An 18,867-nucleotide genomic window follows, 5' to 3' on the forward strand; every position below is an offset into this window, starting at 1 on the left:
CTCCGCACACTCCCATCCTTCTGAGATATCTCACTTCCTGCCGTCTCCGATTTCTCCTCATGTAATTGCTCTAGAACTTCTTGTCCTTTTGTAAGTGCCTCCTGACATCTGCCATCTGTAAGGCAACTACGGACCATTTTCCAAAGGGGTATCACCCCACCCTCTAATATGCCCTGCTCAGAAGCAAAGTCAAGATCTTTGCCTAATTTATCCCAACTAGGTACAGTAAGGCTGCCCGAAAATGCAAACCACGGTGCAGCGATATCTACCTTCTGTAAAAATCTCTGTAAAGTACTATGTTTCACTTCCAGACCCTTAGAACGTAACAGGCCATCTAGGGCCAGAAGAAGCGGACTGGAAGGTGCGGCACCCATGACACAACAACAAAAGAAGCACAAAAAACAACAGCAAAATGACACAACAAGAGAAACACAGAAAACAAAAGCGAAAGTAAAAACGAAAGTACACAATGCAGCTGCTGCCCCGCTTTGGTCGCGGATCCCACTTACTTGGGACTATTTCCCGCTTTGATCGCGGATCCCACTTACCTGGGACTACGGTGCACCCCCCTGACTGCTGAAAGTTCTGATTCCCGGGTTTCGGCACCACTTGTTGCGCCCCCTTGCCCGCAAGGAAGATGCAACACTCAGGAATCTTCTTTCAGCGGTTTATTTCAGCCCTTGATAGTTCTTCTTCTTCTACCTCGGATGCCCCTCCCAGCCTTAATAAAGCATCTCAAGCCCCAATGCAAAGCAGCCACGTGGAGCTTTCTCATAGGGTGATGAAAAATCATGCGCCAACTCTCCCAAATAAGGAGTTGTTTGTCACAGACCACAGCGGAGCCAGCGCCATCTTGTAATGGCGACCATAATTTGCATAAATGGCAGAAGCGGCTCACCACAGGTGGCCCTACCAGGCTCTCTATACCTGTCTCTCCAATACCCTTTCGTATCTCCTTTAAACATTATATTAATGGCATCCTTATTTGAATTAATAGAGATATTTGATAAACATATACTTTGGGCAATTCATGTATGTGCCTCTGTCTCCATAGCTAATTTATAAATTACTTTGAAGCAGAATATCATATTTCACAAAATAGCATAGCTGTTTTGCATCTAAAAGATCGACTTTTCATTTTACAAGTGAGGTAACTGTAGACCAGAGCTTTTAAGTTACTTATCAGATGTTATGTGTCTAATTAATAACAAAACTAAGACTCCAGTTCCCAAGATGCTCCTGGCACTTCTGTAACAAGTCTCTTTCACTTTTCTAATTTATTCTGCCTCCCAACTTGTAGGAGATAACCCTTATATAAGTCAAGTCGTCTCAGATGAGGCATGCAGAGGCATCGGCAGCAAACTGATAGCGCCTGGAGGGAACAAGACTGGGATTAGGGCAAAGAGCACTAAATCTCCTGTAGGGCCGATCCCAGGGGCAAAGAGTAAGTTAAATCCTAGGCAAGTGAGAAGAGCTTAGATGCAAGGCTTCTGTTGTGGCAGGGGAGTTGCAATTCACCCAAGAAATCTGAAGTAACTGAAGCTTAATGACTTAGCATAATGAGCTTGTGGGGAAGATCCAAGGAAGGTGACTCCTGGCTGAGAGCATAGCTTACCAGACACGAAAAAGCAAGGTCGACACTGTTATCTAACAGACTAAATCACTCCTTTTCACTGTCAGTCTTGAACAAGACAGGCATAATATAGATAGTATGAGTCTCTATTGTAAAAGTTTGAGGGAACCAAGTAAGTCAAGGTTAATAATAGTAATTTCTACAAAAAGAGTTTGCACTTAACAAATGCCATCAATTTGTATTACTGCTCAAGATGATAGATGCATAGACAGATGGATGGATGGATGGATGAATGGATGGATGGATGGATGGATTGGTGGATTGATAGATGAATAGATGAGAGAGAGAGAGAGAGAGAGAGAGAGAGAGAGAGAGAGAGAGAGTTTTGCTTCTTGCTCCTGCCATCATATTCTTCACACTATCAATTTTGCAGAGGGTCACTACATTCTATGTTCCTATTATAACCATCAATGGGATGCATGACAACATATGAACTGGGGCTTGGCTTGCTACTTATTGGTTAGTTTTCTGCTAAAACGTCATAATAGTTCCTGGTTACTTTTAACTGAGACACAATTGTTTATATTTGGGGTAAAATATCTTTTGAAATCTCTGTGCCTATTAGTTGCTCTATCCTAATTGTATGTTTTGCTTAATATCTTTCTCCAAAGGCCATCTCATTTCTCATGTATTTAATTGATACTAAATCAAGATAGCTAAAATTGTCTTTGGATGTGACTTAGATGAGCACCTTAAGAGTCTTGCTTGACTGACATCTGTCAACTAGAAATGGATCCACAGGATAAACAATTTGATGGCATGAACGTTTTGCCCTCAGATTGTACTTGATATACTTAATTTGTGGCTGGTGAACTATTACTTGAATATCTCTGCATCATAAGGCTTTGACTGAGATTTTCCCAACCTCTTGCTCTATGAAATTCCTGTCTACAATCAAAAATAATATTTAATAAAATGGCTGTTTTCACTGTTGAAAATGATGGTCGCTGATAGGTTCAGAATCGTGCACAAAAGAACACAGAGATCTTCAGTCATGATAAGATGGGAAACCACAGGTTACTGTGGATCTAGATTAGATGGGCTAATAATGCTTGTCTGGCTTGATTCAATCTTTGGTAGAAAACTTGGACAATGCTCAGCCAAAGGGAAGGCATTAACATCACAGATTCTATCAGGTCCTTAATGCAAGTTTATAATTGAACAATGTGGGCAGGAAGAGAAGGCTGAGAACACATGCCACATGTTTGTTTTAATGTACATCTTCAAACTGCAAAACAAGAAAATGAGAAATATATTTTAACTCAAATTTTAGGTATAAAGTATTCTATTCAATAATCTGGCTAAATCAATACTAATCATTATTCAAGGGAGTATTTGGCTACAAAGCATTAGTTCTTAATCAGGAGTGAATTTGCTTCCTGTTCCCAAGGGGTATTTGCCAATGTCTGAAGACACCTTTAATTTTCACATCTGCAGAGTATTAACCTCACCCAGTTGGTAGAGGACAGGGATGCTTTTAAATATCCAACAGGGCAAAGAACAGCCCTTCACAAAAAAGAATCCTCCAGCCCAGGGTTACCAACAGTACAGCTGCAAATGGAAAGGGCTCTCTATGCTCACTTTTGGTTTTCTCCCACCAATATACTTATATAAAACTAATATTCCAGATTCTTCCCTGCCTGGCTAAAACTAAGAAAGAAGTGGCATCCCACAGACATCAAAAATTACTTCTTCAAGTAAATACCTATTTTTATAAAATTCATTATATATATATATATATATATATATATATATATATATATATACCAGGAATTGAATATATATATATATATATATATCAGGAGTGCTTAAACACCAAGCCATATTCCTTACCCTTTTTTATATTTTATTTAAATACAGGATCTCGCTGAGTTGCTTAGGGCCTCGTTAGGTTGCTGAGGATGGCTTTGAACTCACAATCCTCCTACCTCAACCTCCCAAACTGCTGGGATTACAGGCATGTGCCATCGCGCCTACCCCTTTATATTCTTAATTAAAGTGAGAAGTGATTTTGAAATTTTGCACTGATAATTTGAGTAGATTAAAGATAAATAATTACAAAGTACTTTCTGGCTCTTGGCCCACTAATTGTGCACACGTATGTGTACAATTTTTTAAGCCTGAAAACCTCTGCATCTGTAATTTCCTTTACACTGGGATAATTTCCAAAGTAAGTTCCTCAGCTTTATTACTGAAAGGTTTCAATGGGTCCTTCTTTAGACATTGCCCTTCATATGTCTCAAAGCATCCTTCCAGGAAAAAGTATTTTTAAAATATTAAATTATCCACTAGCCACTCACAAATCCTCTTAAAACATTTCAAGTACTATTTAAAATACCAAATATTTAGTGGGCATTTAAATTCAGTTAACTATAAACATTTCTTACCAAAAGAAATTGTCTTCATTAAATAAATCTTAAATGAAGATGGATTCGTGTAGATTCCAGTATTGAATTACTTTTTTTAAGAAGTAAGCTTCTACACAGCTCTAAAGTGGCAGGCCATCTACAATGCAAACCCAGAAAATTACTCCACAGTAATTTTTAATTACTTTTTTATTTGTTCTAATCAGTTATACATGACAGCAGGATACTCTATCATTATACATAAATGGAGCACAATTTTTCATTTTGCTGGTTGTACACGAAGTAGGGACACACCATTCATGCAATCATACATGAACCTAGGATGATATCTGTCTCATTCCACCATTTTTCCTACCCCCAGGCCCCCTCTCTTCCCCTCCCTCCCCTTTGCCCAATCCAAAGTTCCTTCAATCATTCCATGTCCCCACTCCCCATTATGAATTAGCATCCACTTATCAGAGAAAAATTCAGCCTTTGGTTTGGGGGGATTGGCTTACTTCACTTAGCATGATATTCTCCAACTCCATCCATTTACCTGCAAATGCCATAATTTTATCTCTCTTATTCCTGGTAATATTCCATTGTGTGTGTGTATATATATACACACACACACACAAACAGTCTCTTTATCCATTCATCTATTGAAGGGCATGTAGGTTGGATCCACAGTTTGGCTACTATGAATTGTGCTGCTATAAACATTGATGTGGCTGAGTCACTGTAGTATGCTCTTTTTTCAGTCCTTTGGGGATTACTTTTTTTCATGGAATGAATGATATTGATGGTGGGAGGGTTATTAAGATAATCTTTTAGACACTATTTAGAAATAGGCTTCTTATTGAAGTTAATGATGCAAAAATATGAAATTTAAATAGATTGTAGAATCCACAAGTAGTGGGTATTAACCTCACAAACAAATTCCTCATATCCATGTGCTACCAATTTACTGTAGAAATACATTTTCAAGTTGCAAAACAAAAAATATATATTCTGGTTTAAAGGAAATGCATTTCACAGAAGTGTTCTTGGGATTTGCACGTTTTTTTCCCCACTGCTGGTCAAACTATAAATATCATCATATAAATGTCTGCCATTTAGTAATCACCTAGTATGCACTAGACCTGCACTAGTCTTCAATATTTTCCTCCAGAAAGCTAAGGCTCAGCCAAGCTTCTACACAGCTCTAAAGTAGCAGGGCACCTACAAAGCAAACCCAGAAAATTACTCCACAGCCAATGACATGTCACAATCTTTACTGTAGATAAATTCATGAATTCAGAAGAATTTTAGATGTATTTTTTTAATTCCTCTGTGTTTTTTCTCTCAACCATGTCCTATTGTTTGAATTTCCAAACACAAATTACAGAAGACTGCTGTAGTTACACTTTAATTCCCGCCCTATCGTTCACTCCACAAAGGCATTTTGCTCTGTGTAGCTCTGTTCTTTTCCTCATCACTTGTCAAGGGGGAAAAAATCGTGTGTTTTTGTTGGGAATCTATCTGGAGCTCCTTTTCTCTCTAGAAGTGTGATTTTGATCAGAGCAGATATTTGTCGGTGTTCACACACACCCTTATTTGTAGACTGTCGCAGGACACAGAAACAAGATGTTTAGAGGGAACAGAGCCTGTGTGTTCTCTGTCTGAAACTTTTCCTTGCTGCTCAGCTCTGCCTGCGTTTGTATGTGCATGTGCACATGTATGTGTAAAGAAGAATATTAAGACTTTTAGAGAAAGAGGGCGGGGAGGAAAGATCCTGAGAGAGAGAGAGAGAGAGAGAGAGAGAGAGAAAAGAAGAGGGAATGGAGAGAGAGAGAGAAATAAAATGAGAGAGAAAGGAGGGAGGATCGCTTTATAGCTGCTAAGATTGCAGACAGAAATAGCACACAACCACCGTGAGCTGTACCCGACTCAGAACCAAGACAAATTTTATTCATTTTCATTAATCAGTTCCTCAGAAAGAAGGAAATGGCATCTGGTCCTGTCTTCGTCTACATCTTAGTGATTGGAAAATATTGTAAGTATGCTTAGCATCTTATTTTATATATATTAAGTATTTTGTAAAATAATCACAAGTATGAATGTTCATCATTATTTACATTCATGTTTTAAGCTAAAAATTCACTTTCTGATAAAATTCTAGTCTTGCTTCAGAATTATTATTCTTAGTACATACCTGGTATTTGTATTGAAAACTGGAATATTTTGTCATTATCAATATTCAGCAAGACCCATATGCCACATAAACCTATGAGTCATTACAACCAATTTATATAACTGATATTTTAAGTGATGTTATGTTTAAAGTGTATCAGTCCTTAAAGAAATTATGTCCAAGGAGATGTCCATTGAAATATCCTGAGGAAGTCCTGACATTTGTTCCAGTTTCTGTGTAGTTGTAATGCTTTGCCTCATGGGTGTGCAACCACACAGAGAGATGCTGCCCTAGCACTCTTCTTATTTAGCCAGGTTTCTCACTATTCCTTGAAAGAAAAACAAGGCAAAACACAGGGCAAAGAAAAACATAGGCACACAAGGAGTTCCAAATGCCAAATTTTTCTTCCTCTATGTGTGTCATGGTTTATCTTTCAAGAAAAAAAATCCTGTTTTAAATTCAAGGAAAAGAATCATTATGCATCAAGCCTCATTAGAATTATTGTATGTAGGTAGAAATAATGTGTCTTTGTTTCTTAGGTAATAAACCATCAGAAAGTCAAAGACAAGCCAAGAAAGAAACTGTCTGAGTATCCTTAATACCTTAGGATTCTAAGAGTGTGAGCTTCCAAAATTTTAGAACCCGTGAGGATGTTTATATTCCTCTAATCTTTGAAGAGTTTGCAAAAGTTTTGTTTACACAAAGATATTTTATTGAGGAAATTCTCTGGGTAACTCTCAATGTTATGTCTCTTAATTCTAATAGCCTGCACTACACTACAGCTATTTTTTTTTCTTCTCTCCTCTTTACCTTTAGAATACTTCCCCTAAATGGTCAAAGGTTGGGACAGTATCAAAACCAAAGAAACTACTGAGAATCCTGGAGAAATGTTTTAGTCCTGGCTTTCTGAAGCTCTGATCTTGATTATTGGCATTCCCATTTTTTAACTGGAGGGAAGAAAAGTCAAATTGCAAACCACCAACAAAAAAATTAATGTTTTTAATTATAACTCAATGTTGAAGGCACCAGAACTTTTGAAATTTGCAGCCAACAGTCCTTGCAAATCATTAACAAATTTTACCATCGCCTATTACTTTTCAGTGAAACTAATAGATTGACTAATCCAGAGGAATATTTCTCCAATAGGCATTTCTAGTAAGGAGGGTTCTAGGGCATGTGAAGGTGTTCAAGGCTGGCTGTGGGGCAATTTTGGTCAGTATATCCCTAAGTCATTTTAGGTTATTGAAAAAGTTCCATGTTAGCATGTACTCTTTGGTTAATAAGAAATTATTTTCATAAGCAGAAAATAGGAAAACATAATAAGAATGTCAAAACCCTCCATCTTTTTAAATTTAAGTTCCCTTTCAATTAAAAAAATTGAATATAATGTGAGTACTCAAGAGTTCCAAATTCTCATCTTCTCATGCTTTCTACAGGGACTGAGAACATAAGCATTGGTTGCAGAGTTGGACAAGCAAGATTCCTTGGTGGTGTTAGTTGAGTGTTAGGGTGAGAAGCATTTAGCAGGGATCCCTGAAACAACAACCCACAACCTTGGCTTAACTTTAATGGAGCCCATCACACCACCCCCTTCTAAGTGAAGATTTTCTGTACACATAGCAAAGAAAATCAACAACCACACATAAGGAGAAATTCTTAAACCTCTGCAACTGTCCCATAGCTGCTTGTTTGCTTTTCTTTGTTTTAGACCACTCTCCTGTTTCTCAGCAAAGACAGCATGGTATCATGAATGAGGTGCTTAGCTGCATGGCCATGTACTAGTTCTATGATTTTCAGCAATTAATTTACCCTCTCTGAGTTTGTTTTGTAAAATGGCAATCAAATACTTTACCCTATCTACCTCCCAGAGCCCCCATCTGCCTATTTGAATCTTTAAAACTGTCATGCAGATACAATTATGCACATGAAAATGTATGACCCAGGGACATTTAGTGCCTTGTCACAATACTCAAGCTAATGAGTACTTTCAGTTCATTCTCTTTCACCTAGACCATGATAACTCTCAGGAGAGATAGCATGCATAAATGGGCTTCAAAAACCATAACACCCTTTATAGATGTAAATAGCTATTAGTCATTCCTCTAACCAAAAAAGTTATTGAATGCCAGGTACTTTAATAAGTAATAGGAATAAAGGGTGAATACAGCAGGATTCCTGCTCTGAAGGGGTAGAGTAAAACAGCACATTAATCCAGACTGCCATTCAATAAGACAGGTGCCAAAGCTAAGATTTTCACAGACAGAGGTGACATTAAGATATCCTTTTAGCCTTGAGAATGTTTCATTCTTTAAAAATTCCTCTGTATGTAGTCCAGTCAATCTTATTGTACCAATGTTAATTTCTCAGTTTCGATAATGTACTATACATATGTCTGATTTTACCAACAGGGAAACTGGGTGAAGCATTCCTAGGACTACTCTGTGATCTTTTTTTTTTTTTTTTTTTTTTTTTTGCAACTTCTTCTGAGTCTATTATCACTTCAAACTTAAAAGTTAAAAAAAAATTCCCCAGAATGAATTGTATCAAAAACCCTTATCAGCAAATATTTTACTTATCACTTAAAAAATGTCGTTAAACAAAATAATCCTTTTACTTAGTACTTACATAGGCATGGAACAAGTGATGAAGAAGGAAATGAATCTGCTTTATCTACTTTAGAATTTTGCCAAGGACTGGCCCAGCTGACAGGGTCCTCATTTTCAGATTCCCATGGGCACTTATAAGACCACCTGGACTGTGCTTTGGATCCTCGCACTGGCATAAGTTCTAGAAATTATCTTCTCTAACTGTGAAGAAGGGAAAAGACAGAAACTCCCAGAACAGAACTCTAACTTGATGAGTATTTGAAATAGGACAATACTGGCTTAACTACCCACTTTAGTAAGATGGGAGAGTTAACTTACCAATATGCAGACTACAGAAGTACCTAGTATGACTACTTACATTTTTGAAGATGGCTAACAATTTTATAATGTCCTTATTGTGAATTTGGGCTTAAGTTTCAGGTGGGGCAAGAATTAAATCTATTCAAATGCAACACCATCTACATACAGGAATACAAATTAATACATTTGTGAACTAAATTTCACTTACATCAGTACAAACTTGTTAAATTGAAATGCCTGGAGTTGCAGATTCTAGTTAGGTCTGTGGTTTTGTTTTGTTTGTTTTTAATTTGGTTGGTTAGTTGGTTGGTTGGTTGGTTGATTTTTGTCTGAAAAACTATTTAAACCATTTGATTTCAAGCCTTATGATTATGGGTGTGGTTGTTTTTATGTTTGCTTCTTAGACCTTTCCATGGACCAGGAATCATGCTAAATGCTTTATAAACCTCTCATTTTATTCCTATAACAATTTATGAGATAGTCCCACTTTGCAAAATAGAAAATGAAAAAATAAGAAATATTAGGTAGCATTCTTAGCATTACCTTCTAGAAAGTGTTGCAAAGAGATTTGAATCCATGTCTTCCTTAAAAATTTTATGCCAATAAAACACAATTTGGTTTTAATACTTTCTAAAATGATAATGTCTTAAAATTTTAAAATACTTCACATAAACTCTAATTTAGTCCACTGGGTTTCAACCATTTTAAAAATTAATCAATAAGAAAATATGGGCCAGGCCAAGGTCTCAAAAACCAGTAAATCCAGGTTTTCACCACCTGGTATGAGGCCAGGTAAGTTGAACGAACCCATGCTGGGGATTTGTGTATCTCTTTTTATGAACTGGTAATCTATCTGTATATATTTTCAGTGTACACCAATTGGTGAATGAGTATACATTAGCAAATAACTTGAATGTATAGAAAGCACTTTGAAAGCAGTTTTACTTACAATGCATGACACTGAGTTCTAGACATAGTATCAATAAATATTTACTTCATTCCTATATTAGCTCACCACCCCCCTCCTACCGGATACTTTTTCCCCTCCTTATCCCCACAACCTGAGTAGCTCCATTTCCTGTCTTCTGTATGGTGATCCAATACACTCTCTTCTTCTGCAGCTTCAGTTATTACCCTGATTAGAACAAGAACCCATTATTAGAGCTGGGGTTGTGGCTCAGCAGTAGAGTGCTTGCCTAGCATGCGCAAGGCTCTGGGTTTGATCCTCGGCACCACATAAAAATAAATAAATAAAATAGATATATTGTGTACAAAAAAAAAAAGATACAATTAAAAAAAAAGAACCCACTACTGAAACCAAGAGCCTTTCCTTCTTTGGAGATTAGCAGGGACAAGTTGTGAATATTTCTAATTTATGTTCTCTATCACAACAAAAAGAAGTATCAGGTGAAAAATGGAACAGTGTAAAGTAAGAGCTCCCGTTATTTGTGTTAGAAATGGATATTTTTCTGTTAAATAATTGGATATTTGGTTTTTTGGTTAAACAGATTCATTTGATTATTGTTTTAATCTTAACTGAATTAACTGGGGTCCCTTTTATTGCTTCAGCCTCTACAGTAATGAATATGTCTTTTTGAAATAAAAATCACTGCCCTCAAAAAAAATCTGGGCTTTAATTATTGGGAATGGGACTCATGAGGCTTTTTCAGTCACTGCCCTGGGCCTCAGAGAGCCCTTACCTCTGGCCACTGTGCCAGCAACCCCCTCTGCCTCTCTCTCCCCATTGCTCTTCCCCAACTTCCCATCATTCTGCCCCAGGAGCTGCTCATTCTATAGGGCAGAAGGACACAGCACTCTCCCCTTCACCCCTTTCTTTCCAGGTCTACCTTTAGTCAAGATCACCCACATGATTAGCTACAAAATGGAACAGCAAAAGGTTAGACGAATTCTTTAATGGTAAGATTCATCCTTTTTTAAGAGGCAGTTGAGATTTTAAGTAATTTTTGTTTTTGTTGGAGAATGGAGTATGCACTTGAGCTGAGAGGCCACCCAATTATAAGAGCTATTTCACTGATTAAAACATTCAGTTATGCTGTGGTCTCCTAACCATCTTTTCCCTTGGTTCTTATCTAATTCATTTGAGGAATAATAATATGAAGTTTTCTTTTTTGCTTGCTGAAGTCTGAGCCTCAAGTGAAATGCTATATACAGTTAGATCATTTCTACTTCATTCTCCCAAGTACTTTTTTTTAGTTGTTGATGAACCTTTATTTTATTCATTTATTTATATGCTATGCTGAGAATCGAACCTAGTGCCTCACATATGTGAGGCAAGTGCTCTACCACTGAGCCACAACTCTAGCCCATCTCTTAAGTACTTTTTTAAATTTAGTTTCATAAAATCAGACTTTTTGACTTGGAAAGAAAAGTAAAGCATATAAAGAATAATACCCTCATTGTTTAACAAAAGAAGAAAACTAGGACTGTGTTCCCTTTTATTTTTAGCTCTATCATTCTTTGGTCACTTTTAAATGTGAGGCTCAAAATTGCATATGTTAGAACAAAACAGGCAGAAAATATCAGATGGGTAAAACATCACCTTCAAACAGAAAGATCCTAGACTGATTACATTTATTATCCACCCAAACCCAAGCTTCAAATATTAAGACTTGACCAATACACTAAGCCATTAATCACTAATCACTTTTCCCATATCGGCCTGGTAGACACACATTTTTAAGTCAATCTCACAATCAGAAAGGAACATTTCAATCCCAGCTTCCCAATGCCAAGTTTGCAATTAGCCCTTCAATGGAAGAGGCTTTTTAAATGCTCAGAGATCAAGATCCACTAAATCTCTCTACTAGAGATGTTCTCTCTCCAGCCCAAGCTCCTATCTATTCCCCAGAGAATTAAGTCCCCTTCAACAATGTGGCCCTTTGCATCACATGCATGCACACCATGAACCCAGCCCTTGAGGCCACCCCCGTCACCTTAAAGACTCTAAGGTAAGGGAATCTGTATGCATGCTATACTTGATTTCTCCATTTTTTTTCTTATGCATTCTCTCTCTGTTATTCTCACCATGGCTCTTAACACAATACCCAAAAATAGAAACTGTCCTCCATTGAGCCCAAATCTTGCAATCTAAATTCTTATTTCTACCCACCTCATCTCCCTAGTATTCCTCACCAGTTGAGACTTTCACAGAGAGGAGTTGCCTATTAATCATTCTATTTGCAGATTACACCCATCCTTCCTCCTCCTATTTTGCAGTTGCCTAGATCCATGGATGTTTGAAGCTAATTTTTTACAGTATTGAGAAAAAAAGGGTTCCCATTCCTGATCCTCACAATATAAGGAGGCTGGGATCCTTCAAGTGTTTGTAGTTGCAGTCATTTAAAGAGATAAATTTGACTTTACTGGTTTGAAATTAATAGAATAAAAATACAAATGGATATGAACTGACAATTTTTTAACAAAATGTATAGATATTTGTGCTTGGATCTACTGAGAAAATCAGTTAGGCTGCCCTCTAAAGCCTTTTTGGACATACTTATGAATGCCACATATTGCAGATATAAGCTATTGAAGATAACTGATTAGGTTTCCAGGTGCATTGGGCCCTGGCAGCTGAGATGGAGCACAATTCACTGTGCATTATACTCACTCACAAAATCTTTGATCCTTGTCTTTCCCTTTTATCCTCTTCTCTCATTCTCTATGCCTCACCTCAGCCTTTTGATATTTTAATAGGTTTTTCCCAGAGCAGGCTAGAAACATTTGAGTCATTTTCAATGGTCCAGAACATTTGCCATTTTTACCTTCCCATTTGTTGGAAATTGCAAACGGCCTCATGGTTTATAAATGTTTCTACTTTCTCACACATTTCAAACTTAGACAAGAAAACGTCATCAGCCAAGCTTTCTGTTAGCTTCCCTTAACCTCCATTTAACCTCCTTCTTTATATTAAGATCAGAAGTGGCTATTTTGTCTAAGTTAAATTTAGCTTTTTTTTTTATTTCTGCCCTTCTAATTGCAGTCCTTACCCCTGATCTTGTGAGCTAAAAGCGTAACAATTTAATCCCCTGGGAAAAAGAGATTGTTTTTGTTTGTTGACTTTCAATAACTGCTCTTGACAACTGAACATTCATCCCCAGTGTTGACCTGAAGTGATGTGACAAGTCCTTTGTCCATCAAGTCCACTTTAATAGAGGAGAAATGCTATACAAATCTGTTGTTCAATACTGATGTTCTTAGACATCTTTTTTCAAGTATAGCAAGTTCATATTATTCAATGATCCAGTACAATCATTAACTAGAAGGATCTATAAGAAGAAATGAAATAATCTCATTTCTTTCTAAGAGTGCACAGCCTAAGACCAACAAATTCATATAGACACAGATTAGCATTATTAAACTAAAAAACAAAAAAGGTCAAGAACAAATATTTCATCATTAGTATATCCTTTCAATGTTTTCCTATAAAATAGTTATAATAAATGCCTTAAGAGAGAAGAATGAATGAATGAATGAATATGGTACTGGTGAAAAAGATTGGAACTTGACCAGCAAGTTTATAGAGGAAGGAATTAAAAATAATGATGTTACATGGTGTTGAGTAAAAATAAATAATGTCTTAAGGATACTACATTGATGAAATATATATAAATACAAATTTGCCCAAAATATTGATATGGTTTAATTTGATTTATTAGAAAGGCACTTTCTAAGTATTATTGAAGAAAGATAATGAAATTATTTTACAGACTTAACAATAACTATAATACAATAAGCTGTGTCTTAACTATCAATAAATAAATAAATAAATAATGTCTGTGGCATAAAGCAAACCCTCAGAGATGAAAGAATTCAGTAGAATCGCCCATGATCTGAGTAGACATCAAACTAAGGTGTTGATGACCAGCTTAGTACAAGCCTTCCATAGCCATTCCATGTTACCCTGCCTCTGAATGGATTTATTTCATACCTCTGGAGAGGACTGAAGAATAGTCCATTGAATACGATCTACATAATTCCTATTTCAGTGTTGAGTAAATTGGTTTCATCACCCTCTCCTCTTCTCTGTGACTCTTAAGTCCCCGAGAGGCTCTGACTTCTCACACAAAGGATGACCCTCCTTGACCTAAGGCACCTAGGCTCACTCTTCCCTCTTTCCTCCAGTCACGGAGCCCCTCCCTCCTCTGCTCCACTGGGCACAAACTTTATTTTCTACTCGAATTTTCTTCAGGACAATTTAATTTTTTGTTCTTTTTTTTTTTCCTCAGAAAACACAGGTTGGAGGTTTGGAAGGACGAAATTTAAAAAGGCATCTGGCATTTTCTGTCTTGACAGTTGAGAGGGGAAGGAAATATTATAAACTACTACTACTACTATTACTACTACTGCAAGGCATTGTCTTTAACACCTACCAAAGCATCACTCTTCCATTACTTCAACTAATCCACATGCTTCTCACCCACCCAATGCCACTTTACATTGCCTATCCTAGCAGCCTTCTTAGAGAGCTTGGGAAGCCCTCAAAGAACCCAAGGGAGATGTGGGGCCCCACCCCTAACTCCCCCTTCCACTATTACCACCCAGCCCTCTCACATTAAGCAGGGCTCTGGCTGCCTCTAAGGACCCTCCCTTTCCTTGGGCTGCATATTATTACTTGAGATAAGTGCTGTTTTGAGTAACTCCCAAACTCTCGGTCATTACCACCACCTCACTTCCCAAGGGAACAGGATGCTTCATTCTCCCATGCAATTCTCACCAAGTTCAGGATAACTGCTTTGAGGACATCACATATTCTTAAGCCTCTCTACAGAGGTTGTGGAAAGACTCAATGCTCTGCATCCTTTGGTATGTTTGCTCTTGATATTCTAAACCACCATGGTATAATTTACTAATAAAAATATTTTTAAAAATAAAGCTGATAAAATTAAAATATGTATATAATATAAATTGTATGTAACATATTATATATAGATAATATATGTAATTTAATATTATACATAGATAATATATAGTATGTGTAACATTCTCTCTAAAGCACTTGGTTTTTGCAGTTGAAAGTCATGACTGTTAAGTTTTAGAACTCAAAGCCAAGAAGTTGACTATTCCAGAAAGGATCTTTTGTGCTTTATCCTCCTTGGCAGTTCAGTCCAAATACTGACTTTTAGTGGCAGAAAAGAAAAAATATATATAAAATTGTGATAAAAGCATGATTTATCATAAAATCAGGTAGCACTTTGGTAAACAAGTATTATAAACACAAAGCCATGGTTATTTAAAATTAATAGTTATAATGAAATATCTCAGTAAAACATAAACCCTTTTGATAGTTTGCAATTCATATAATAGCACAGTTTTAGCAGGGTCAGCAGACAAAAGTGAATATGTATGTTTACCCCCACTTTCAAGAACCTTCTACGCAAGAATCAAAATTTTCAAAATGTGTATAATGGTGGGTAGTTTTATTCACTTTATCAAAGGAATATTTTTAGCTGGCAATTTTTAAAATCACATTAAAAAAAGTGTTCAGGCTATTTGATCCAAACTCAAACCCAGCATCCTATATTCTTTCGGATACCGTTTCTTCCTATTTTTCCATTCTTTTGCCTAGTCAGATTTCTCTTACTTCACTTACACCTTCCTTTTGTGTAATTTTTATTTTTAATCTCTTTCCCTACATTTCACAATAGTCTTTCTTTTCCTTCCTTTGTTCTAAATGATACTAAACACAGTATTATAGAAGAAAACATTGTGACATGTTATTTGAAATTTGAAAAGTTCCAAATGATTAGACTTTTCTATTAGTATTCTTCCACAAATGTTTTCTGACAAAACGCCTAAAACAATAGAATTTACAAGAAGTAATTGGAAGGGAAAAGGAATAATCTGACATCATAATACCATCCTCCTCGAAGATAATATATCACAAACACTTCTCTCTAATTAGTTCCTGAGAGACATACTTTACTTTTCAATTTATTCTGGAGAAATCCTTACAAAATTTTAATATATATTTTAGTATGCTTTATTTTATGTTCTTAGGTGCACAAAATGTGCTATATCAAAGTTACCATATTTTAATCAGTGATATGAATTATTTACGTTGCTGAACTTGTAGTGATGATTAAATTGTTGAGATTCTGTTTAAAAGACTAACACTTTTGTCATCTAATTAAATTCAGAAAGGTAATGTTTCCTCTCCAGATAAAGGACAGTCTCGGATTTAGGAATTTATCAAGGTCACAGCCTCATAAATATTTAATCTAAGACTTGAACCCAGATTTATCTGATTTCCAAGCCTGAGTTTTTTCACTCAATACACAAACAGCAAAACCATATTACATAATTATGTGTATGAGCTCTTATTTTATAGGACAAGTATTCCTATTCCCATTTACTGAGGAACAAGCTAACCTGGCAAGTGAACTCATTTTAGATCTAGCAGATATTGCTTCCTGGGGAAAAGGCCACTGCATGAACAGCTACAGCATGCACAAAGTCAGAATCAAGAAGGGAGGACTGGGGTTGTGGCTCAGCGGTAGAGCGCTCAGCTAGCACGTGTGAGACCCTGGGTTCAATCCTCAGCACCACATAAAAATAAAGATATTGTGTCCAACTACAACTAAAAAATAAATATTAAAAAAATTTTTAAAAAAGAATCAGGAAGTGACATGGCAGGTGCAGGAAACGATGAGAAGTTCTGGGTGTCTTAAGAACAAGCACTTGGAGATAAAGCTAGAGAAGATCATTGGAACCAGACCATAAAGGTCTTTCTTTGCATGCCATGCTCCAGAATCTGAACTGTAAAATATGAGTAACTGAAATGGAGGTTTTGCACAGAATGATATAGAGGTTTATTCTTTAGAAGTAACCCTGGCAACTTGCAAAAGCAAAAAAGTAGGTTAGCATGTGAGAAATTAAATGCAATCCCTGAAGGAAGCATGGCCATTGCACTTGAGTCATCTTAAACCAGACAGGTAGAAGTCCAAGTCCAATCAGCTGCTAGATTTCATGTTATTTTCCTAGGACTTAATTACGTTTTTATGTATTTTATCCCTGACACATACCTATAAGATACACAATAATACATGTAGACTATAATATAAACTTTTTAAATTCCCTGACTACTCTAGCACTGGCATTTTTGACATTGCATTCCACAAATGTCCAATTTTTATCTCTTATTTTTAAATTTTTTAAATTTTCAAATCAGTCAGAAAATTTAAGAAATTTTATTCAGCAACAGTAAAATCACAACAGTGGAAAACAGCACAGATAAAAATACTTTAAAATGTTGTGCTCAGAGGGCCAAGGCCTAGTATCTGTAAGAATATAATTTCAGGACTGGGGTTGTGGCTCAGTAGAGCACTCACCTAGCGTGTGCGAGGCCCTGGGTTTGATCCCCAGTACCACATAAAAATAAATAAATAAAATAAATGTATTGCATCCAACTACAACTAAAAAATGAATATTAAAAAAAGAATATAATTTCACCTTCCTTATATTTACATTTTAACCAATAGCACTACTCATGATAAGCTTTATGCACAGGTGTACACATTACATTAGCTCACTTGGATTTTCCTTTATATGGGTGCTATAAGACGAGGATGAAATGGTGCTGAATGAGGAAGGTGCTTTATTGAAAATACATCCAAGATACCCTCACTTCCTCAGCATATTTCCAATTTCTTTAAAAATTGCAGAACCATGGTCATGCAAGAGAAGCAACTTGCCAAGTACATCTTTATAATAAGAATACATTATATCATTTTGACAGGTAATTAACAATTGAAGTAAAAGGTATCTGAAAACAAGCTCATTTTGCAAATACTGTGTGCTTTGTGCAAAAAATAAAAGCATTGCTAGTGGCTTTTAATATGACTAGAAAACTATAGGTTCTCAAAAAACTATAAAATAGTTTCACTACATTTATGAAGAGAAATGTGATTCACCCTCAGCTGGACTAAGTTTCCTTCTTCTGGTATAAATTAAAAACTTCTTTAGAAACTGTACTCACCTTTCAAAATTATGTAGCCAGAAAATTATATACATTCTGGAGTTGCAATATTGGTGGACTGCATAGGATTTATACTAGTAAGCTAAAGAATTTCAAACGTATGTAAAACACAAAATTTTATCTACTGTTTCTGCAAAAGAGTGAATTCTATGTCAACTTGTCAATTTCACTTGATTTATACAAGTATACATTCTAAAACCTAAATCTGAAATCCAACCTCTCTTTAGGATTTTTGCCACCATCTGATGATAAACCATAACTGTAGTATATATAGTATTATCCCCACTGCTAATTTTACTGGAGAGCTAGTCTTAATTTAAAATATTTTTCTTTTTCTTTCTTCCTCTAACCCTCTCCTCCCTTTATCACTGCTTCTCCACACCCACCCTCCAAAACCAAATCTTTTTTTCCAAAATCTATTATTTCCATAGATGAAATCTGTGACCCCTAAAATATCCATGACACTGATATAGAGCTATGTCCTTTGAGGAACAAGGACTTGCTTTTTGACTACACTAATACTCAACCCAGGATGCCCTTGGTAGATATGGATAGAAATTGGGCTTTAACTAGTGAAGCCAAAGTCTGGAAGAAGGAAAAAAAAAAAAAAAAGAACCACTTTCCATGAGTTCTAAATAGATTGTCACAACACTGCCATCCTTAAAATACTATTCTAAATATTTCATATACACAAACACTTATTCATTCTTCCTTTCTTCAACCAAATTTTTAAGCTCCTACCATCTGCTTAGCACCAATATAAGTATAAGAAATCAGTGGTGAACAACACCAGAAAGATCTACCACCTGCAG

At 36.2% G+C, this 18,867-nt stretch overlaps 1 protein-coding gene across 1 annotated transcript in view; it reads left to right on the forward strand.

Annotated features, from left to right (window-relative positions):
- Window positions 1-5,459: 5,459 nt before the first annotated feature.
- Rxfp1 (relaxin family peptide receptor 1) overlaps window positions 5,460-18,867 on the forward strand; it is a 130,680-nt gene continuing 117,272 nt past the window's right edge. Inside the window, exon 1 of the mRNA XM_048813570.1 lies at window positions 5,460-6,013. Within this exon, the coding sequence (XP_048669527.1) occupies window positions 5,965-6,013 (49 nt within the window). The 5' untranslated portion in view covers window positions 5,460-5,964. The remainder of the gene's footprint in view (window positions 6,014-18,867) is intronic.

Source organism: Marmota marmota, unplaced genomic scaffold, assembly GCF_001458135.2.
Source record: "Marmota marmota marmota unplaced genomic scaffold, marMar, whole genome shotgun sequence".
In the NCBI taxonomy this organism is placed as follows: domain Eukaryota; kingdom Metazoa; phylum Chordata; class Mammalia; order Rodentia; family Sciuridae; genus Marmota; species Marmota marmota.